This window comes from Ambystoma mexicanum, unplaced genomic scaffold (assembly GCF_040938575.1).
Source record: "Ambystoma mexicanum isolate Mex_15411 unplaced genomic scaffold, UKY_AmexF1_1 Mex_scaf45, whole genome shotgun sequence".
Lineage (NCBI taxonomy): Eukaryota > Metazoa > Chordata > Amphibia > Caudata > Ambystomatidae > Ambystoma > Ambystoma mexicanum.
Window position 1 is genome coordinate 1,201,204 of NW_027182461.1, and position 23,484 is coordinate 1,224,687.

A 23,484-nucleotide genomic window follows, 5' to 3' on the forward strand; every position below is an offset into this window, starting at 1 on the left:
GGTCTTTTGCACTGATATACTGAAGGGCATTGCACCCTTTCAATGACCAGTAAAATAGCTATCAAATAAAACAAATATTTATGAATTAAATTTGTCAAGAGCATTGCCACATTGATTTACTTTTGAGCTCATTTTACAAATGTTCTTCCCCCATTTGTTCCAATTTGCACAAGAAGGGACAATCTTAGGCTTCTTTTAAGAAGCCATTTAAATTATTTTCCCAATGTAAATCAAAGGTATTTATGCTATTGTTTTTTTGTATTTTATTAAAGGAGGGGCCAGCCACAATTCTGACTAATGTGAAGAAGAAAGTGAAGAATGTAGGCATTTTCCTAAAGGTGAGAGGATATATGTGCATGCTTGTTTATTACTGCTTGAATGAACTGGCTTTACAGAAGGCAGGGTGTGTGCTTTTATGTAACGCAAGCCTTGCCATGAAGCTGAGCTGTGCAATAAGGTGGCGGAAGACACTGTAAAAGCGTACGATAATACTGATATTTAGAAGGGAAGATTATTTAGGTTACCCTTGGAAGGACATGGAGAACAGGGATATAGGTTAGGGAGGGCGGACTGGCATTTGATGGTCGATCTGCTTCTGTGATCTTGTTAAGCTTATGTTCCTGTTAGTTTCACAATGGACATTTGTAACTATACTGTTGCGTCCTTAGATCTGCATCAGATTTCCTCAATTTCCTCGTGCTATTGGAGCAGAAGCTCTGTGTTATCGTTCAATCTCCCCAGAACACCTTAATGGCAGTAGATCATTAAGCAATTCCTACGACGTTTTCCTGGCTTCTGTGCACACTTTTGCTGCCTTTCGAAAGCAACTCCAGATTACGTTTTCCTCAGCATTGGATCTTTCATATATTCACATGCTGTTTCAATGTTCGCTGTATTCAGGCTGGAAATCCTTGATAGTGAAGCAGTTTGGAGCTCATGTTCAATGAGCTTGTGACATAAATGAAGACTTAAAAGCCTTGCATAAGGCTTTTACGCTCTTCATTCACATTATAGATCTTCAATCATTGTATGGCGGAGAAGAGGGGTGGAACACAACTTGTGTTTCCACCGCCTCTCCTGCTCTCCGGCCTATAAATGCTCCAGCATTAGCACCGTCATGGATTTTCATGCTGGCGCAAATGCTGTGGGGGGTCCGCCAGCTTCATGCACCAGCATAAAGAAGGCGGACCCCACAGGGATACACTGTACACGCTGCTTGTCATGCTCGCTTGTCGTGCAGGGTTTAATTGGAATTGTGATCGCTGCTTACCATACTTACACATGGTAAGCAGTGTTCACAATTGCAAATAACCCCTGCCCAACATGCAAGGATGTCAGGCAGGGTTTAATTGTAATTGTACACGTGAGCATGGCAAGCAGCGCTTGTTAGGAAAGATTTCCCTTTTGCCAACTTTCCCTCCATAGTTCTATGGACCACCAAACGTTTTGCTTTTGAACTTGTACTGACTTTTTACAGGTAAGTGAAGCCTTCAGCGTCCTCGGACGTTACCAAATGTTCTTTCACTTGATGTGCAATAATGTCTAGTTACGGACATTAATTATCCTGGTGACGGCTCAGTGGGGGCTCTGCAGCTATTCAGACCATGTTATTCATAGGAAATACTTTGGTGTGGCTAGGTTTTTTAGGTGTACTGGCATATTGACTCTTCTTGCCTCTTATCCCCCCTGCTTTTCACCCTCCTGTACATTACTCCCCCTTCCTAACCCCTAGCATTGCCCCCCAATTTGGCAAAGCAAGTTTCTTAGGATGTAGGGCCTCTGACAGCAAGCCCAATTGAAAACTGTATCTTGCGTTTTCCAGCACTCCAGGTACGTGCAGTACACGTCTACCTTATTCCTGAAATGAGGGCAATGTGTAAAGCAAAGGAAAAGAGGAAGTATCAAGTATAGTCTAACGCTTTATGCCACCTGCACCGCTAAGATGACTTGCTCAGACCATTGACCGGAGTAGCCACATCCACAAAGGGGACCTTTGCTATAGTGCTGCATGATGAGCCTAGATCAATAAAAAGTATCTTCATTGACACACATTGTTACCTCCAAAGAATGTTTAGAATACATGAAAAATTGCTATTTTATGCAATCTACTTTTACTTGCCTGAAAATGTTATTTGCAAAAAATTTCCCTCCATAAAAAAATAACATTTACTTTATAAAAAAAACCTCTGTCAAACTTCCATAAATTAAGAGCAACATACTCGTAACATCAAAAGTTTAACTGGACACTTGGGTGCTTTCCTCCTTCACAAATGCGTTAACAGGTCGTCTTTTCTCCCTCTAACCAGAACGAAGATGACGAAGAGGAGGAAGAGGACAAAAACGAGGCAGAAGAACTCCTTGGTCGAGGCGCCAGAGGTGGTGCTACACTACTTGCAGAGAGGACAAGGGTAAATAAGGCAATTTTTTCTTTCAAACGGCTCTGAATAACTTTCACAATTGATTATAGTAGTTTGTACTGCTCTGGCCTGTTAAGTTGGCTGAATCCTGTGCTTTACCATCGATGGGCAAGGAATACCTTAGTTTAAAAAATGGATGAGTAGAGTTTGATCGTGACATTTTTGTTAGCAATTCAGTGCATTTGATTATCAAGTTTGTCTAATTAAGTTTAATGTTTATATCCAGGATATGTAATGAGCATTGGTAAGGAAATTGAACCCCCACCTTTTTGCTACGATTTCATCCATGTCCTGACGTTTGGAGAAAAAGCCTTTTTGCTGTACTTCCCTTGTTCGGCTCATCTCTTTTGGGGCACAAGTCAGCCCGTATATGGCGACAGGTGCAGGGTGATCCTGTCTCCCTTTGCTGGAAACCTTGTTTAAATGTAGCACGCGTCCCCTTACAGCGAAAATGCTCCTGGGTACTTTAACCCTTTTTTCTTTTCACGTTTGTAACATTTGCTACATTTACCAGAACAGGCTGATGGCATTGGATAATTATTTTTCTAGAGTTTAGTTTTTACAGCGTACACCTTTGCATTTTACAGCATAGTGCCATTTGGGGTACCATGTACTCAAAATGGTGGCCCCACACATTATTTCACCCTGGCTTTTAGCCATCCTGTTCGTTGGTTGTTGGGAACGAATTTTTTTCCTGCAGCTTCCCCTCTCTTGACATCAATGGAACCCCCGAATTACTGCCAAGATTTGAATCCTGTTCTGACTTTTGGAGGTTTAAGTCATCTCCTTTGGGCACTAGTTGGTCCCTAAAGCTAACCGTGCAGGGATACTCGCTCCCTTTGCATAATTCCTTGTTTTTAAGCAGCACATGTCCCCTTAAATTGCTGCAGTGTTACTTTGTGAATTTTTTCTTGTAGGAACAATTTGTTACTTTTATGATGTGTCAAAGATGAGCTGGCGGCAGCTACTATTTCCAACTGTTTTTGTTTTTCCCACATGCACTTTTTCATTTTACCACATGACATTTGGGGTACCATGTACTCAAAATAGCTGTGCCATACATTTTCCGCACTGTTCTTTGGCATGCTTATTTGTCCTTCTTCCTGCCCTCTCAGGTCAGGAAAGGCCATGTAAAGTAACCCCTTTCCCAGGAAAAAGCATGAGTTTCCTGGGCAAAGTTGCCGCGTGAGCATTTGGCTGGATGTAGGACCTGGGACTGTCTAATCCCAGTGGACTCTCGGACCAGGTGTTGAGTCTTGCTGGGCAGTTGGGGAGCAAGAGGATGTCTGCAATTGAACAGCCCTAGCCAGTTAGACTGTTGCAGATTGTTAGGAAAGATTTTCTTTTTGCACCTTTGCTTGCATATATTGCTATGGGACCCTAGTAGGGAAGATTTCTTTTTGCAAATTTCCCTTCATAGTTTATCAACCCCCAATCTTTATGCTTTGTTTTTGAACCTGTTAAAATATTTTGAGGGAAAGTAAATCCTTGAGCTTCATTTACCCTGCCTTTTGCTCATTTTGTTATTAGGGAAAACTGATCAGTCCTTCAGGCTATCAGTATTTATATCTACCCAAAGACAAGCTGTTGGTAGCAGATATATCTTTACAATGTTTGTTTTATTTCTGGTGTGCAGTTTTGCTTTTACCATATATGGCTGCTAAACCTGGCTAGTGGCCTTAAACGGCTCTACCACGAGATATTCGCTTGTTCTTTGGCTGTATTGTAGTTTGGCATTCTTCATGCCCTCTCAGGCCAGGAAATCCCATGTAAGGTCATGCACGTGCGCAGGAAAACTGCTGCATTCAGGGGCTAGTGCTGCCTCTGTGTATGGCGTGGGAAGTGGGTGGGCTTGTCTGTCCCAGACCACAACCATGGTGTGTTGGGTAGAATTTTTATTTCAAATGTATTGTCCACACACATTTTTTATTGTTATTTCCTAATAGCCAGCCTTGGAATGTATTTTTCAGTAGAGGGCGCTGTGTGTCGATGCTTGGCCGAGACGATGTCCCTCGAAGGCCTCCGTCTTGACGTCAACGTCATCACAGGTATAAGTAGCTCACGCAGCGCCGTTGCTCAGTTCCGATTTTCCGGGCTTCACATTATCGGTAACATAACACTTGGTTCTGTGTGATACTTTGATTTTCTGAGAAAATTGAGTTTTCGACGAGATGGCTTTGTCATCGGCCCCATCTACTCCTCGGTCCGGATTTAAAGTGTCAGCACTGCAGTGCTAAAATGTCTGTGATTGACCCACACAGGATCTGCCTGTGGTGTGTATGGTCAGAATATCAGTGTTCAGAGTGTGACAAATGCATGTCGATGACGGCCAATTCCTTGAGAGAGCGCACATGAAAGTTGGAGAGGTAGGCCTAAAAAAATCTATTTTCCCCCCTCTAAACTTAAATCATCTGATAAGTCGAGACCTTCGTCTCCTCGTCATAAAAAAACCTAAACGTTTCCGTTTGCTAAGTGGGTCGCATCATTCCTCGTCTTCGAGGCATGGCAAAAAGAGGCTTGAACAAATCCAAAGCTATGTATTGCTACCCAGCAAGCCCAGATGCACTCAACAGGGACAGAAATGCCCTCTATTTAAAATCTAAATTTGTTGAACATTTGGTGCCGTAATGGCGCAAGTTTTTGGTGTGCATACACCACATATATTTCTATAATTCACAAAGACAAGGTCATCACATAATTCAATGATATAGGTTAGAAGCAAATTTCAAACATTAATGTCAGATGAATAGAACAATCAGAACCCAGACACTAGAGATGACTTTTAGATTTGAATCTCCTCAATCCAACAAGTTATGCAAAGTAAACAAACAAAATATAATACACTCAGTCTTTTCTATTAACATATAGAATGAACACTGGTCAGTATTCAATACAGTGCCCCAAGTCATGGGAACGTAAGAGTTGGTAGGTAACTGCTCGTGTAGAGTAACACAATTACAAATCTGTATACAAATTACAGTTCACATAGCTCTAAATACATAGGTTCGATCATTCCTCAATGTCCAAATGAAGTCTCTTATTAGGTGTCACAAATGGGACAAACGTGTTTCGGTTCATAGAACCATCTTCAGGGGATAGACTTAATTTTTCATATTCACAAAATGTGTCCATAACACAGATGGCAAAAGAGGCGCCATAGGTTGCCGTCCACTTCCTCATCCAGTTCACCTGAACGGGTCGTTTGTCCCTCAAAACATAGTACCCCGGCTCAATGGGTGGAATTCAGAATTAGTATCAATTAGTATGATGTATGATTTATGATGTATGATTAGTATTTCCCAGCAATACATGTTAAACCTATGCACCACCTATTTGGGACAGTTGGAATCAAAGTCAGTGGGACAGAAGAGTCTGCAGGGACCCAGGACAGCCAAAGTCACTTTGAACAATGTCTAGGGAGCCAAGTCACTTGATTAGATAGCACAAATGTCTTGCACAATGTTATTGGAGAGTTTGTGTTCGGCAGAATCCTGTGTAGTACCCTTAGGGACCACTACAGAAGATTAAGACTACAGGTGGTAGTACAATTTCACCTTTGGTACACGCCTGTACTACACAGAAAAAGTGCTAGCAATGGCTGAGCAGCCAGACTTATCTCAAGAGCAAATGAGCAGTAGTAGAGATTACACAAAGGACTAAAATTACTCTGACTCAAGCAAACACTGACTCATGGTTTCTGGTTAAAAAGTGTAATACGTTTATTTTTAAACCATCTGTTCATTTAACACTTCACTTCTATTAAATTAAAATCACACTCAAAATACACTACACACAACCAGGTCCCCTTGTGCAATTCAAGGTAAGTACATTGGGTTTTGACCGGTGTTGGGAAACAAAAACGTTACTGTGGGTTAATACGCGATCACTTTTTGACAGTAATGACAGTTCGGTCTTATGAAAGAAAAGCGTACCCGCGAGAATAAATGTTACCGAAGTCAAACACACTTAGCACATGAATTAACACGAGAATAGGGGATAAAATTCATAGGCAATACTTTTGTCAAGGCAGATAGAATCAGAAGGCACTTTCTAAAACAAAGATAAAAGTCAATATGCCTGCGCCAGTGTCAAATGGGACAGGGGTCCTGTTGTCGAGGATCACAAGGTTAGAACAGTTCACGATTCGAGATTGCCAGGAGTACTTGGATATTGTCAAAAGGGAAGCAAAAGTTAAGAGGGAAGGAAGACAAGAACAAGCCTTGGGTGAGGAAAAAGGGTTCCCCCCCCCCCCCCAATTCCTCAAAGCTGGACACAGTATCTTATTCATATGAAGAAAAGCTGGTGCTACGGCAGTTGTTCCTGGTAGTTCCTGCATACTCACGGTTCCTGGAGCTTAATTTGTGAGGATAAGGACGATGTCTGGCGCGATCTGCACTACCCAGGGATGAGGCCAGCTGCAGCGAAGCAACGGTGAATAAAAGGTGCGCTCCTTTAAAACAGGAGAGGCTCTTCAGATGGCTATCCGGACCACTAAAGCTGTTTGCAGCGATTTCGACTAAGAACAGGATCCTCTGACTGTGGAAGGTGAGCTGGTTGATCCCACAGGCTCAAGGGAAGAAGACTCCGGACTGGATCTTCTCTTGTTGAAGGGTAGATAGCGAAGGACTGCAGCAGGGCTTCACCGGGACTTGGGAGTGCAGCAGCAGTCTTCTTCTCTGCTTCTCTTCGGTTCCTTGTAGTTCCAGTGGCGACTGACTTCCAGCCCAAGAGTCCTGCCTTTTATGCCAAAATCCCCCATTCACACAGCCTGGCTGTCAATCAATCAGCAGGGGGGTTGTCTGGCCCGGACAACCACCTTAGCCAATCAACACAAAGTGCGACTTGGGTCTCCAAGGAGACCCTGTGCAGGGGTTGACTAAACCCCTCCCTCCCATTCAACCCACCTAAAAACCCAGACGCCAAAGGAGGGCTTCTGGACAGAAGCCCCCAAAGGTTGGCGAACAAAGAAGGCAAACCTGATTTGCCGTGCCAAGTAAAACACAAGAAGGATTTTAACAAAAAGAAATGGCGATAAAACCCGACCGGAGCCAAATTAAAAAGTATTTGGTCAAGCGGTTTTAAGTTCGAGGCTAATACAATAGCTTAAAACAGTAGCACGTTTATATAATAAAATCGCGGCAGAAAAGATAGGGTAGGTACCACTGCCACCAGCCAAGTCTTAGTGTTAAGGGAGCGAAACAAAGCTCCAAGAGGCACAGAAAAAAAGGAGTAGGAATTAACCCTTTCAGTAATCCATGTAAGATGGGGTGTACTAGGTCTGCAGTTTAAATGAAAACATAGTAAATGGTAACTTTACCTGTTTCTGGGGGACAGTAGTCAGCCCCAGAAAAATGGAGTCCGTGGGAAGTCTTGGAGACAACCCTGTGTCACTGCACTGAACGTGCTGTGTACCACATACAAAAAGTTGGGCTCATGAAGTGGTGTTGCTCCAGAGCCCAAGATCACACAAACAGTAGAAATACACATGGCAAAACATGTAAGAGTGGGAAAAAGGTTCACACTCTTACCAGGTGGAAAAAAATAAACCCCAGAAATCAGGCAGAGCTGCTGAGGGACTCGCTAGGTAAGGGAAATTGGCCATAAATGAGAATTCTCCCTAATTCTTTGTAGTAAAAAGAATCACTGTTGGTCCACAAGCTCTAAGGCTTGTTCAGGGCGGAGCTGAAATCAACTCTGCAAAAAGCAGATACTAAAAGTCTCCAGTGAAAACAAGCAAGCTGCAGATACAAGAGGCAAGTACCCCTTAGTCAAGACAGTAGTTTTCATGAAGAGGATCCAGCTGGCTTCTATTCTGGTTGCAGTCTTGCAGATCCTGGGTTTCTGGGCCTCAGTCGTGGGGAAAAGAGGGGGGAAAAGAGGGGAGGATGTCTGGAGGAGGACTCACGCACTGCAGTTTGAAGGTAGTCAGTGGCTACAGGCTCTTTTCAGTTCAGCGGCACTTTGCGGTTTCAGCTACCGGTCAATAGCACCACTGTGTTTCTTGGACACTTGATGGGCTTCCTTTGCTTCTAGAGTCCAGCACTCTGGTGATGGGGAGGAGGGGGGGTCAGGCTTTGGTCGTCCTGCTTCGGGAGGGTCCTCGGGAGCTTCCTGGAGCTCGGGTCTGGCTTAAAGACGATGCACTTGATTCTAGGTTTCCTGACCCCTGGCACTCGATTCCAGCAGCAGAAAGAAGTACAGCCAGCAGGGAGAGGGCCTCCAGCAAAGTTTGTCTTGGGGTCAGTTGGTCCCACCAACCAAAGTGAACGTCAGTTCCAGGCTTCTCTAGTAGATACAAAATTGGAGCTTGAGCACTGCAGCAGGGCTTCACCGGGCAGTTCCAACGGTCCAGGAAGGTGCAACAAGCTTCTCTTCCAGTTTCCTTCGTCAGATGTTTCGTCCAGTGGTCGACTCTGCCTTCTGTTCAACAGACCTCGCCTTTTATGCAGGTTTCTCCCATTCATGCACAGCCTAGCTGTCACTCGCACTTGATTCTAGGTTTGCAAGGACAGCCAGCTAGCCAATCGGCACTGGGTGCATTCAGGTAACCAAGGCGAATGAGGACAGGGAGTTTTGGGCACCTCCCTCGCTTCCTACCCTGCCACACACTGGAGCAAGAGGTGGGTTTCAGCACTGAAGACTGCAAAATGCAAAAAACAACAAAAGGGTTATGATATGGAATTTATAATGCACCTATATACAAGTGTTTCAAGGTGCGATGAGGCAAGGGAGGGGGAACAGAGGGAAGACTAAGAAAATGATCTTACTAGGCCAGGTGACATTGAGATCGTGCCAGGGGAAGGGGGAGAGGGAAAGTGCGGGGGCAAGGTGGAGGAGGCAGTGCAATACATAGGATCAGCAGTAAGAATAAATGAAAAGAATTAAAAAAAAAAAAATTGGTGAAAGTGCAGCCAGTTACTGGCAAGTGCAGGTGTAAGTGCAGACATCAAGTGTCAAGAGCTGGGGGGGACTGTAGGGATACAGTAACAGCCCCCAAGTGCAGGGGTTTCCCGGGAGGCAGTGCAGGTGTGAGGTTGGTGGGAGGGGCCTGGGTCTGAGATCAGAGGGTAGCCAGGTAACCAGTTCAGTTTCGGTCAGGAGTTCAGCAGGGGAGAGGAGATAAAGCAGAAGCAACGAGGAAGGTATTGAGGTGCTGCTGGAGATGGTTATCCTCAAGTTTCAGAGAGGCTGTTCCAGAGGGAAGCCCCAGCCGAAGAAAGATTTACCACCAACCCGTTCCTCAACTGGCTGCTCTTTATTCTCTCATAAAAATGTTTGGGTTTATTCTCTACATTAATCTCCTTTACCAACCAAATTCAAAATCCGATTTCCTTAGTGGACACTTGACTTCTGATTATTTGTCGTAATTTCTTCATTGTGACATCTTGTACCACTGCTTCCTTTGATTCCTCTCGTGGTATGGGTAACATCTATGCTGAGGACTACTTCTGAGTCATCTTCACTACTATGGTTTACTTCATATATATTGGTAAAACGGGACAAACAATCCGCAGGAACATTCTTACTTCCTGGCATATACTTTCTTGTGCAGTTGAACTCTTGTAACAAATTTACCCATCTTCTGATTTGACTCGAAACTTTATCAAGTCCTTTGGTCATGACTATCTGGATCAATGGTTTATGATCAGTACGGAACTCTACATCCATACCCCAGATGAAACTCCTACATTTTTCCGCTGCCCATTTGATAGCCAAAGTCTTTCTATTGCAGCATAAGATCTTTCAGCTCCTTTCAGCAATCTTGAAGCAAACGCAATGAGAGAACTTCCTTCACATCAACTTGAGTGACCACAGCTCCAAGACCCACATTGCTGGCATCAGTAGTAATTGTCTTCCTATTACTCCTAAAGTTCTTTAATGCTGGAGCTCTGGCCAATGCAGCTTTTATGAATTCGAACTCTTCCTCACATTCCCTGCTCCATTCAAAAGTCCTCTTTGCTTTGATAAATTCACGCAAAGGAACCGTGTGGGAAGCAAAATCACAAATGAATTTTAAATAATATTCTGCCATCCCAATGAAAGTTCGAACTTCTCCTCTTGAAACTGGTCTGGGCATACACTTTATGCCATCAGTCAAATGTTTCCTGGGCCGTATGCCTTCTGCCGAAATTTATGTGACCTAAATATTTAATTTCCGACATTGATTCTGCATTTTTCTTTACGCGGTCATTCCTGCTTTTGTAACGCTCACCTGGTATCCACGGGGACATCACTCAGCCTGTTCTGACCTCTTACGACCTCGAACCCTTCGTTGGAGGCTATTCGACTGGAGACTGGGCCTGAAACACAGGATTGGTAGAGTTTAACTCCCTATTGTCTGTGTGCTTGAACCCCTTCTTCCCCGGGGTCCAACCCTTCCCTTTGATCCACAGCGCACCTTGTTTTCTTGGATAGTGTGCTCTCCGTCCTGCTTTCAGCACAGGGGCGCGTTGATTGATGCAGGCTCGTTGCTGCCTAGTTACTTCACTGGCAAGAGTCTGACAGGTAAGTATGAGTCTTTTGAACAGTTCTCTAACTTTGTTCCTTTCCTTCCTTAGATGATGGCCGGTGTCCGGAGATGGCGGCGTGCTGCTGAGATGAGTAGCGCTGAAGGTGAGTGAGAGCGCGATGCACCTCTTTCGTATTTGCATTGAACTGAGTTCTTTTTCTGTGTCTTTTAGGTGCTGCGACGTTTTCAGCGTGGATGCCGGTTATGAAGAACAAATGCGGTGGGTAAGATGTTTCCACGCTAACCTGGAGTGTCTTTTCCCTCTTGCAGAAGGATGAGAAGTTCCGGAGAGACAGTTCCCCCAGAGCGGCGGGGATTCATTTAAGCGTTTGAAGCTCGTACAGTATTTAAAAATAAGCAAAGATTTGCAGAATGCTTACTAATGCCTTTTTTTTTGTTGTTTTCCCTTTTCCTTAGGAAGCGGCGTGCCGGGATGGGAATGACACCGCCGAAGATGCCCGCAGAACAGAAGGAGCGATGAATGATGGCCAGAAGTGCCGCAGGGTAAGGCTATTCCTAACAGTGTTCTTGTTCTTGCAGGAGCTGAGCTCAGAAGAAAGTTGCAGGCTTACTGGAGACGGATCGAACACGGTGCAGGTGCAGAAAACGCAAAGCAGGTTTCTCAGCCTGGGTGGGGCTTAAATAGTCTCTGGATATCCCAGGTGTCTCTGGGCTGAACCACACCCAAAAGACTAGACCGTACATTCAGTTCTGGGAACCGAAATATGTGGGGGCATCCATTCCCCAATGTTATCCTATGGGAGTGAGTGAGTCTGGAGCCACAAGCGCCAAGTCTGACTCCAAGTGGGTCTTTGGAGGGATGGAGAGGCCCTTGAGGGCCATGTAGGTGATTGTGGCCTGGCTCCAGCCTGACATCTTGGAGGGCTGAGGACATAAGGGGCAGGAATCATGACAGCTTTATATAATTTCTTGCACACATTCGAACCTTTCATTGTGTAGTTTCAAACTATCAGCATATATCAAAATATCATCTTGAAAACATATGCCTTCATCCCCTTCAAATAATTTGTGCATGATTTTCTGAAACACAGAGGCAGCAGAAACGAGTCCGAAAGGCATTCTCTTATATTCATATAAACCTTCAGGCGTAATGAACGCAGTCAGTTTCCTAGCGTTTTTGTGCAATCTGACTTGATGGTAAGCTGATGCCAGATCTAAAGTAGAAAAATATTTTGCCGGTCCGATTGTGGATATGATTTCTTGTATGTTTGGAAGCGGGTGCCTGTCCGGAACCAAGCATTTATTCAGTTCTCTCATATCCACACACATTCTGAGTTTACCAGTCTTCTTCCTAAGTACTACTAATGGTAAAACCCACTCACTGATATTAATGCATTCTATGATCCCTTGATCCTCCAGGGCTTTTAATTCTTTCTTTACTTCCTCCCTCATTGACAAAGGAATTCCTCGTAACTTTTGAGCCACAGGACGATCTGTTTTCATTTTGATTTCATGAACAAATCCACAGCGACTCCAATCTCTCCTCGGAACACTCATTACATTTTGCATTTATTCACTTTGTACTGGTATTTTCCACTGGCAGTACTGATTTATCAGCGTTGGGGTCCAACTTCACTTTAAGTTTACTTTGCGTCCAACTTGTCAATGGTGTTCTACCTTCTTTAGTGACCTATATCTTTCCATTTGCACTTCTGTCTTTGAATTAAAGTGTGCCCAAAACCATCCTATAATATCAATGATCACTCCCCCCATATGTTCTGGGGTTAATATCGGCTTCATGTAAATATTCATGCTTGTCTTTGTCCCAAAAATTCTGCGGTATGAGTATATTTAGCACCAGAATCTCATCATACGCATACCCATATCATCTATGCGTACTGTGGCTTTAGGACTCCATTTCTTCATTGTCCTCATTCATTGCCATGAAAACACATTCTCCCCCTTCTTAATCCCTAGGACCACTACCTCCTATCCAATTTGTGGACATATTTCGGATTTTATAGCATTTTGCATAATGACCCTTTCCTTTACACTTGCTGGAAATTATCTTCAAGGCGGGGCAGTCGGATCATCCACCCAATGATTGGCACTATTGCATCCGAAACATCTGCCCATTTATATGCATTTGCTGCAGGTGAGCAGAAACGTATTCCACAATACGGAAAGTGTTGTACTCGAATCGGGCGATATCCCTTTAATGTTTGCTTCAATTGCTTGTGCGCATGTTCGATGAAGCGTTTTTTACAATTCGGGTAGATTGCTTGTGCGCATGTGCAATGCTTTCACTGTACTTGCGTGAACCGCAGTGCTCAGTCAAGTTCAGCAGGTGAGGTCTCCTTTGCTGCCTTTGCTTACATATATGCTAAGCATATTACTCTCAGGGGCATATTTCTTTCATAATATTACTTGCCTGCTGGTGGCCTCTGCAAAGCCTACAACATACAGCGGAGCAGCTTTACTTTCACTTCCTGTACAGCGAGGCGTCTCAACGCAGCACCCGGCAAACTGTATGATGGGTTGGCAGCCGTGGAGCGACGTCGTGGCCCGATGGCCGTTCAGAACAGCTGCAGGGCGGTGGGGCTTGTCAGACTAAATCCTTGTTGCCACTTGTAGTGTGCAGGAACGACATGCACACGGTTTGAATTCTTTAAAGAGGGTCTATTGGAAATTACAATAAGTATTTATAATGAGAGGGAATTTCTACGAGCCCCAGAGACTCCAAATTTCTGATGGCTCAGATTCCACTTGTGTAGGTTCCATAATTTAAGGTTTTGTTGTGCTCTTGTTCCCACTGTGGAGGCCGTAGAGGCATATAGACATTTTGTTTCTTGGGATTTCGTTTGTTGGTCGCTGTGCACAGAAATCTGTTTTGGACAGCTACAGTTGAAGATCCAAACGAAGACAAAGGACAACTTCTCTTGAAGAGATGGCCTCTGTGTTAGGCTGAATTGCAGGCAGTACCCTCTGGGACCACTACCCACAATTAGGACTACAGGTGTTAGCCAAACCAAACTTGGTATAAGTCTGTACCACACAGTTTTTGGTAAATAGCTGAGCAGCCAGGCTTATCTCAAGAGTGAATGTGAGCAGTACATGTACTTGCACAGAGGACTTTCAATCACAGTGGTTCAAGTAGACACTTATACTCAAGGTTTCTTGGTAAAAACACTTAGTAATTTATTACACAATCATTTAGAAAACATTTCACTAGAAGAAGGCAACTTAATATAGATCACATAAACTTTCTGGGCTGTGTAAACCGTTTCAGTTCACCAGAATAGTTCATTTCAAGTCAATGGGCCTGGCCAAAGTCAATGGGCTAGTGTTCTGGATAGGAAAGAGCAGTTCTGGTATCAAACGGTGAAGTCTTTGCAAAAGTTCTTAGAAGTAGTTTAGACTAAAAAGGATCATTTGTCAGGTCACAAGCTGATGAGACCTGCAAGTGGGGAAAGTTTCACAAACTTTCACTGCAAGAGTGGTGTTCTCTCAATCGGGTTGGCACAGTACCTCTGTATGAAGACAACACATGTTGCTGAAGTCGTGGTTCCTGGCAGGTCCTGCAGATCTCGCTTTTCCTGAGCCTCAGTCGTGGGGACAAGAGGTAGGACGTCGGACTCCTGCACTGCACAGGACCTTTGAAGAAAGCAAACGTGATGGAGTCACTTCAGTTCCAGTAGCTGTAGATTCAAGAACACAAACTGGTGTCCCTCTACCTGGTTAATACTAACCATCCTTGAGAATGGTATCCAGGTGGCTTATGAGTTGATTGGTCCCACCAACTCAAAGGGGAGACGGGCTGCAGGGATGCTCTAGTCAAGGCGAATTCTGAGCTTCAGCACAGCAGCAGGGCTTCACCGGGCAAACCAACGGTCCAGGAGTTGCAGCAGGCGTCTCTTCCAAGTTCTTATTCGGATTCCTTCGTCCTGTGGTAGACTCAGCCTTCCAAGCTAAAAAGCCTCTCCTTTTATGTGCGTTTCTCCCATTCATTCCAGCCTAGCTGTCAATCACAAAGCATGGTGGATGCCCTTGCCGGACAGCCAGCCAGCCAATCACCTTTGGGTACATTCCTGTAACCAAGGGGATTAAGCACAGGGAGTTTCGGGCACTTCCCTCATTTCCTGCCCTTACCAGACATACTGGAGCCAGGTGTGGGTTTCACGCGTGAAACCCGCCAAAGACGAAACGAACAAAGGGACCAAACCTGGTTTGGCACACAGATTAAATCTCAAGTAGGACCTTTACGACAAGAAATGGCGAAAAAAGACGACCGGGCCATTTTGGACGAAATGAGCACCCATGGGTGCCTTACCGTGGTTGCGAACGCAGCCCACGGTAAAAACACACAATAGTAGTAAACAGTAAACCACTGCCACCAGCCATTGATTGAAGAAAGGGTAACAAACACTGTTACATGAGAAACTAGACAAAGGGGATACTAAGTAACCCCTCCCGCACACTATTGTAAGATGGTGTGTGCTGGGTCTAGAAAGTTACAAAATGGAAGTAAAGTCAATTTCACTTTGCTGCTCTTAGAAACAGTAGTTTCACCAAGAGAAGGTATTTAATCCTTTCGAAAATCTAAGACTTCCCTGTGCTACTGCACTGAAGGCGCTGTGTGACACAATTACAATCTCCATAGGCATCATCTTTACAGACTCCAACGTTAAAAGAGAAACGGAGAATAAATCACATTAAAATTACATGAGATGAAAAGTCCTAAAGTCCAGCAAGAGAGCTGGGGGTCTCTAAGGTAGAAAGGAATTATCACATTTCTGAGCTTTCTCCTGAACAAGTACCATCACAAGATTTTGCAGCTAGGATCTGTAGCTAAAAACCTGGTTGTTGAATCCCTTCATTAAGACAGTAGACAGGATACTGGAAGGACTTTTGCAGCAAGGATCCCGCTGAAGGCTCAAGGCAAGGTTTTTCTTGTGGCTGGATGCGTCACTGTGTATTTGGCTTCTTATTCAGGAGCACCAACAGAATATCACTGGTCGGATTCTCATTTTCAAGGTCCAGCACTCTGGTGAGGGGACTTTTCGGACTCAATTCATGTCTTTGGAGGTCCAGCAGTATGCCCACAAAGTTTCAGCTCGATTCGGAAGACGGTGCACGGCACAATGGCTGGCGATCCCAGGGTATTGGGGTATTGCTGCCCGCAAGGTCGCAGCACAGCGTAGGATGGGTGAAAATGCAGCTCTTCTTGAGTCTAGTGGGTCTCAACAGGCCCGGGGTCGTTGTTTTTGGAGTCCCCAGGTCGATTGGAAGGAAGGGTAATGGCAATCTCTGGTTACACAGCAGGCTTTCCGGTCGCTGTAAATAGTCTAATTTGTGAAATCTTCATCCTCGGTTTTGGTTCCAGTGGTCGACTAACTCTTTAGCTTCCAGGATCAGAATTTTATGCATGAACCCAGCCAATCAGCCTTGCCACATGCAAACTTGGAGGAGGGGCGTAGAGGGGATTGAGGGTTTGGCAATCCTTTCAGGACATCTATGTTCCTAGTTTGAACTGGATTCTCACACTCAGGCTGAAAGACAAAGTACTGCAGTGTTTTGGACTCCTCCCTCACTTCTTACCTTCAAAGACGCACTGGAGCCTGGGCAAGGAGTCCACAGCCCACCGAAGAGAAGTCACACAAAGAAATGTGCCGCCCTGCAGGTCAGGGAAAGGAAAAGACAAATGCTAAAAAATAAACCACTGGTTCTTTATTTTTTTAGTAGGCCTCCAATTCTTTATTTTTTGAGTAGGCCTCCAACCTGTCTCACACCCAACCTCCACAAACACCCTGTGTCACTATGGACCAGGAATCAGGCCGGTGTGTATCAAGAACATATTGTTTTATTTAATGAAAGAAGGAAAATCAAACAATTTCACAGCAGTCACCAAAATTGTGGCAACACCAAATGCACTAATCTCTACCCCATCTTTAATGGCAACATAGAAGAAGAACAATTTTATAAAGAGAACACAAACGGTTTAGCATTCCTCCCACCCCCCTGCAACATTCACCCCCAAACATCAGATAACTTTATTCCGGTGAATGTAAGGCAGTGGCAAGGAGTGGGAATAGAGAAAATTGGATTTGGTTAAAGCCCACCACCCCAAGATGGGAAGCCAGCAAAGACTAAAAAGTCAAATCGAGGACCGTAAAGAGAACGGCAAGCGGACCCTCTTACCATTGCTAGACTTATCGGCAGCATTTGATCTGGCTTACCATCAAATTCTTTGCCACCATCTTGAATCTGCAGCCCATTCTGGCGACAAAGCCACTACATGGATTAGATCGTTCCTGGCGAACAGATCCATGAGGGTCTTCTCCCCCGTCTGCCTCAGCTGAACCTTCGCCAGTCCTATGCGGGGTCCCCCAAGGATCTTGCATTTCACCTACACTCTAACATGTTTCGAAGCCACTCTTTGATATTCTTGACTAGTTGGGTGTCACCTACACTAACTACGCAGATGACACCCAAATAATCATCCCTATCACTGGTGACCACACAGCTGACACCAAAGCCTTAAACGATGTCCATCAGGTCATTCCGGCTATGATGGCACAACACAGGCTCTGTCTTAATGACGATAAGACAGAGCTACTCATCCTTGGTTCCCACCACAGACTCAATAGATTAGATCCAGCATTCAAATCTTTCATCATTGGTAATACCATCAAGGTATCCATTGACACTAAAACCCTAGGCATTTTTTTTTATTCAACCTTATCTCTTACAAGACTAACCAATGCCGTAATCTCGTCTTCAGCTTGCACATGTAAATTTATCACAGCATGTCGTCCATTGCTTACCACTGGCAATTGCACCATCCTTGCCAGAACCCTCATGTCGAAACTAGACTTTTGCAATGCGCTTTATCTAGGGACTAATCAACGTAACTTAAGTAAGTTACCGGTTACCCAAAACGCCGCCATCAGGGCTGCACTAAATATCCCTAGGAACCAGCATATCTCCGACACCAAACGCAGCTTACACTGGCTTTCTGTATCCCAAAGAATCTCCCTCAAAACTCTCGCACTCGGACACAAATGCTTGGCCAACTAAGCTCCAAGATACTTTGCGAACCGCTTCACACACACCACACCTCTATAGGCCCACAGAGAGCAGCCCAAGCTCACGGTCTTTCAATACTGAGGTTTAAGTTTCAGAAAGCAGGGGGGCCAGTTTCCCCGTTCTCGCCACTCAATTGTGGTACTCGCTACCTAATCTCTCAGATCTGAATCCTCCTTCCACTCATTCAAGAGTAAAGCTAAAATGTGGCTCATAGCGCAGGACTCTCAAAGCCACCACGTCTCATTGACCATAACCACATACACTGCTTGTCTGATGCTTGGCTTTGCTAATCCTTGCTGTTCTGACTAACTCCTTTGTAAATATCTTGTAAGCATTTTTGAATGATGTTGATATGTCTGCTGCATACTATGTCACTGTAACATCAAAAAATGCACCAAGATGCCTTTGGGCCAGGCATGCTAAGCAAATAAACAAAATACAAATACAAAGAAAGTGAAAACCCGTTTTTGGAGCAAAATGGGAATTTGATTGTTAATCACAAGTGCTAGGGGACATAATGAAAGGAAATGTGTATTGCTTATACTTGAGGAGATAGGGAAGCCTAGGGAAATACTAATCAGCACACCAGAGCAAAGTAAGAATGCAATGGAAAAATCGGTTTTGAGAGAAATCAAATGCAAAAGGGAAAAAAACAGTGGCAAATGGAAATTCGTTTTACACTGGGGTTCACAATGACAGGCAGCTCAGGGAAGGGGTTTTGCCCATAATAGGAAAATCGGTTGTCAATGACAAGGACAGAGGCACAGAACAGACTTGTAGGCAAAAGGGATTGCTCTCAATGGGACTACGGTTTGGGTTTTTACTAGGACAGATGCAAATAGGAATCTGTGGGGTGATGCGCACAATACACGGACAAGCTCGCTTTTCAGTTACAAGGAGACTCATTCTTTTAAGGTAAAACTTTAATGACTATAATAATTAAAGACGCCAGGGACAAGGTGGTTCATTTTAAATTTCAACCAACTTGGACCGTGAATTTCAATTGGGGAAATAATTGATATCCTTAAAATATGCTAAGGATTTACACACACTGAGAGGTTTACCAAAGGGAATATGCAACCATACACAGGCTAAACAGATTATTCTATGGGAATTTGACTGAATTACACCGGCAATTTGGGGTTTTCCATGGGATCTTCAAAGGGGGAATTATTGGGTGCAATGCTACAAAAAGGAAGGGTTTATGCAATGTAGGCCTGGGGTTATTTGCTTCTTACAAAGTAAGTCTTTGTTTGGGATTCTGGAAATCCAGCTGAATCTCGGGACACTGGACAGCTAGGAAGGGGTCTGGTCACTGCACTCTCAAAGATGGTATGGTTCAGCCGCCTCCTCTCAGTCCCCCTTCTCCTGTCTCCCTGGATTTTGTGTCTGTCCTCTGACCTAGTACAGTCCCCCTTATGTAGCACAAATGACATCACTTACAATCTAGGGGAGTACTCTGTAATTACCCCTACCGCTCGGATAGGACAGTTTACTGTTGTTCTCTCCGCCCCCTGGCATGATTGGTTCAAGGGAAGAGAGCACCATCTATTTGCATTTATTACCCTACTTGGTTCTCTTGGCCACTTTTTGTCAAAAACCAGTTGTCTCATAACTTCATAATTGTACCAGCCCCTGACATATGAATTAGATATGTGGTTTTAGTTGGTCATAGGGAATTGGGTAAGCCAATCGTCAACTCTGCAAGGTGTACCATGGCCCGGTTTCACATGTTTGTCCTTTTCACAAAATGTATAACCGACATGACTCTCCAAATGATCCAGCATGTTACTTATTTCATCTTCCATCTTTTCATCAAATCTCATAATTGTCACATGTTCCGAGCAGCCAGAAACTAGTCTTCTGATGCTTGTTAATCTGCTTAGAATCACATGCTGTGCATATGGTCTGACATTCAGTGGTAACCGCGGAGTATTGCATCTTGTCTTTCGGGGGACCGAAAGGGGACGTCTGCATAGGCGTGTCTGAAACATTATCCCTATCGTGACGTGTGTAGTACCCAAAATCCCTCACGCGCCGTCCCTCAGATGGCTTTTTCCGCCCAGATAACTGGTCGCCCTATAGCGGAGCTCTTCATGAGACATTGTTTATCTTGCCGAATTGTCGGTTTAATCCCCGTTCAGTCACTTCGCCTATCAAGAACATCTTCGACGAAGACTACGGGGGTACCGTCTACGGCTGTGGATTCCGGCACCTAAGATCCAGCATTTGGACATCCACGTGTTTGGGCCTTCTGGCCGGCCTACACAGTAGGGAGAGTGGGCTTGGGGTTTGCCATACTGCTATGTCTTTCCTCTTTTCCACTTCTTTCCTTTTTGGTCTGGTAACCCTTCCCTTCTGCTATGGAAAGGACTCCATTTAGATTCTGCCCTCTGTGAAGGGTCAGATATCCGTGGAAAGACTAGCACACTTCGTGTACGCTTGTCTCCCTCTAGTGCACTAAAGCGGTGTTCGGCGTTAAACTCCTAAACCTATCCCTTAAGGAGCGCCAGTTGAAGCGGTGGGCCGCGTACGGTATGTCACACGTGGAGCCTCCCTCCCCTGCCGCGACACCAGCCGAGAGTGACAGGGGTACATCGGATGACCAAACGTCGATTCTAGAGCCGCCACGCCCGTCCCCGATCCTTCCAGGCTCGACTCCCGTCTTGCTACAGGGACCACACCCGGTGACAGGGGCGTACAATCGCACCGCAAAAAACGCACAACCCAAGCGCCCTCCTAGACGACCTCATCGAAGAAGGCGCAAGCGCCATCGGATCGATCTGATCGGAAGCCTTCCCCGCATCCACAGCAGCGCATGATGACTGGGCTTAATAAACATAACAAAGGCGCTACTCCCCCAAACTACACACGCCGAAGTTTCTCAACAAGAAACTTCGAGTTTCAAGGTTTCCAAGGCCCGTGCAAGCCCGAAAACTACGAGTAGGCCTCAACCTAAGAGTAGGCCCCTAACCGAGAAACCATCATCGGAGGCGTTGTCACCCAAAGATTCGGTAACTATCAGTAAGAGCATCAATAGGATTGCTACGGCGGTGGGCCTAGTACCGGTTTCGTCCAGTTATGGGCCAATCCGCCAAAAGGTTTTCCACGGGTTTGGAAGACTATCCGGAGGACTCTTACGAAGAGAGCCAGGTACCCCTCTCAAGCACCCTGAGGAGATCCTCTGAACGCCTTAGGGCAGAGGACTTGTTCTTGCTCAGCTGGGTCCATTTGGGTCATCCAAGTGGACCACGGAACAATTTGAGGGGTATGTGGATTGACTGGAGCAGGTTTTCGGGGCTTCTGATCAACCTCTGTCGAAAAAAGCTTGGGTAGACCCTAACCCTCGTACACAAGTTGCCCAACACCTAGATGTTCAACACTGTTGATTATCAAGAAGAGGTCCAGAAGGACACGTATAGACACATCTATACAGAAGAAGAGGAGACTTCTTTTCTGGACAATTATGGGGAAGATCAAGGCGCAACGGACAACTGGGAGGACACCCAGCAGGACGATCACAATTCTGATATCGTTTGCCTCGACTCTCCCCCAGCCACACTGGGTCGGCAAGCTCCCCCGGTGGATGATCAAATGGCTTTCAACACGTTGAAAAAAGCAGTGGAATTCTTTAAAATTGCCACGCTTGAGGCATTGCCTGAACAGGATTTCGCGGAAAACATTATTAATGACAAGCCTCCGGCAAGCCTGTCTATCCCTCTCTTGAGCTCGGTAAAGAGACGGCTGGCCCCTTTACTCGCACCTGCTCTGACTAGGGCTGTTAACCCAAGGGTCGAAAAACTCTTCTGGCCCTCCCCCACCGACCCGCTTTATATCAAAGGGCACGCAATCCCAGACTCGCTAGTGGTGACCAACACTCGCAAGAGAGCAGGGGTTCCCCTTGCCACGGGAGAGTCACCCCCGGACAAGGAGTCCAAAAGGTTGTATGCCTTAGGCAAACGGGTCACGTCGGCGGCTGCTTATACCATCCGGATTGCCAATAACACAACGTTACTGGCAAGCTACGTCGACGCCCAATTGAACCTACTCCAGGAAGGCCTCCAGGAGGTTCCAAAACCAACCAGAGCCAAGCTTCTCACCATTGTCTCGGAGGGCAAACTTGCCAATCAAAAGGTTGTAAAGAATACCCTGGACTCTGCAGAGACAGCAGGCAGGTCTCTCGCACAGGGTACTCTCCTAAGGAGACACGCGTGGCTGCGCACGTCAGGTTTCAGGCCTGAGACCCAGGCATCCATCATCAATAAACCCATGGAAGAGGCCAACCTCTTCGGGAAGGCGGTAGACGATGCGTTGGAGACAGCCAAGAAGAAGCATGAGACTATTAAGTCGTTGCACCAGATTTCCCAAAAACCCTCTTCACAGAGGGGCAGCAATTCTCGGCGGTCCTTTCGAAGGACAAGCCAGCGCCGCTCAAAATAATTTCGGCACGGGCACTTCAACGCAAGTCAACCGGCTGCAAGCCCCACTTACTACTCCCAGAGGGGTCAGAAAGCGGAAAAAATAGAGGCAGAGGCTCCAATTCCAGAGGTGCGTCAACCTCAGGTCAGAAATGACCACCAAGTTCAGGTCCCCTCCCATATCTCCCCGGTCGGGGGGCGATTGACATCTTTCCTCAAGGCATGGGAGGGGATAACTTCAGGCCAGTGGGTATTAAAAACAGTTGCCCACGGTTATTGCGTGGAATTCGCCGAACCCCCAGAGTTCAGACCGCCGGAACATCGACGCCTTTGACCGGAACATCTGCAGATCCTGGTCCAAGAGGTGGAGGCGCTGCTGGGAAAGGACGCCATACAAGCTGTCCCGATTCTTCACGTAAACAAGGGTATTTATTCAATATACTTCCTTGTACCCAAAAAGGATCTCACAATGCGTCCTGTTCTAGACCTGCGCCCAGCGAACAAGTTCATAAAGCCCCAGAAGTTTTGCATGGTAACACTTCAAGAGGTGATCCCATTGCTAAAATTAGGGGACTTCATGATAACATTGGATATGAAAGATGCATACTTTTATATTTCAATGCTGCCAGCGCACAGAAAATTCCTAAGGTTCGTGATTCAGGACCAACACTACCAGTTCAAGATAGTCCCCTTCGGCATAGCCTTGGCTCCACGGGTGTTTACCAAGGTCCTGGCAGTGGCAGCAGCACACCTGCACAGACTTTCATTTCCAGTTTACCCTTACCTCGCCGGTTGGCTCATCACGGGGGACTCGTTCGACGTTTGTTTTTCTAACACCCAAAAGACAGTAGACCTACTGTTCAGCCTGGGATTTTCTATCAACGAAAAGAAATCCAGCTTAGTCCCCAGCCAAGTAAAACAGTTCCTGGGGGCTCTAATTCACACGGAAGACGGTCTAGTCTTCCCTTCCAGCGAAAGGGTTCAGAACATGCTCTCTCAAGTTCCTCAGTATGTAGCCAGTCGGGAGGTGACAGTACGCAAAGCTATGCGTCTGCTAGGGATGATGGCGTCATGCATATACTTGGTCCCCCAC

General features: G+C 45.5%; 1 protein-coding gene across 2 annotated transcripts in view; it reads left to right on the forward strand.

Moving 5' to 3' along the window:
• The window catches only part of SUPT16H (SPT16 homolog, facilitates chromatin remodeling subunit), a 979,449-nt gene that overhangs the window by 414,608 nt on the left and 541,357 nt on the right, over nt 1–23,484 (forward strand). For both annotated transcript variants that reach the window (XM_069642728.1, XM_069642729.1), the window contains exons 11-12: nt 273–338; nt 2,307–2,408. In XM_069642728.1, coding sequence (XP_069498829.1) covers nt 273–338; nt 2,307–2,408 — 168 coding nt within the window. The remainder of the gene's footprint in view (nt 1–272; nt 339–2,306; nt 2,409–23,484) is intronic.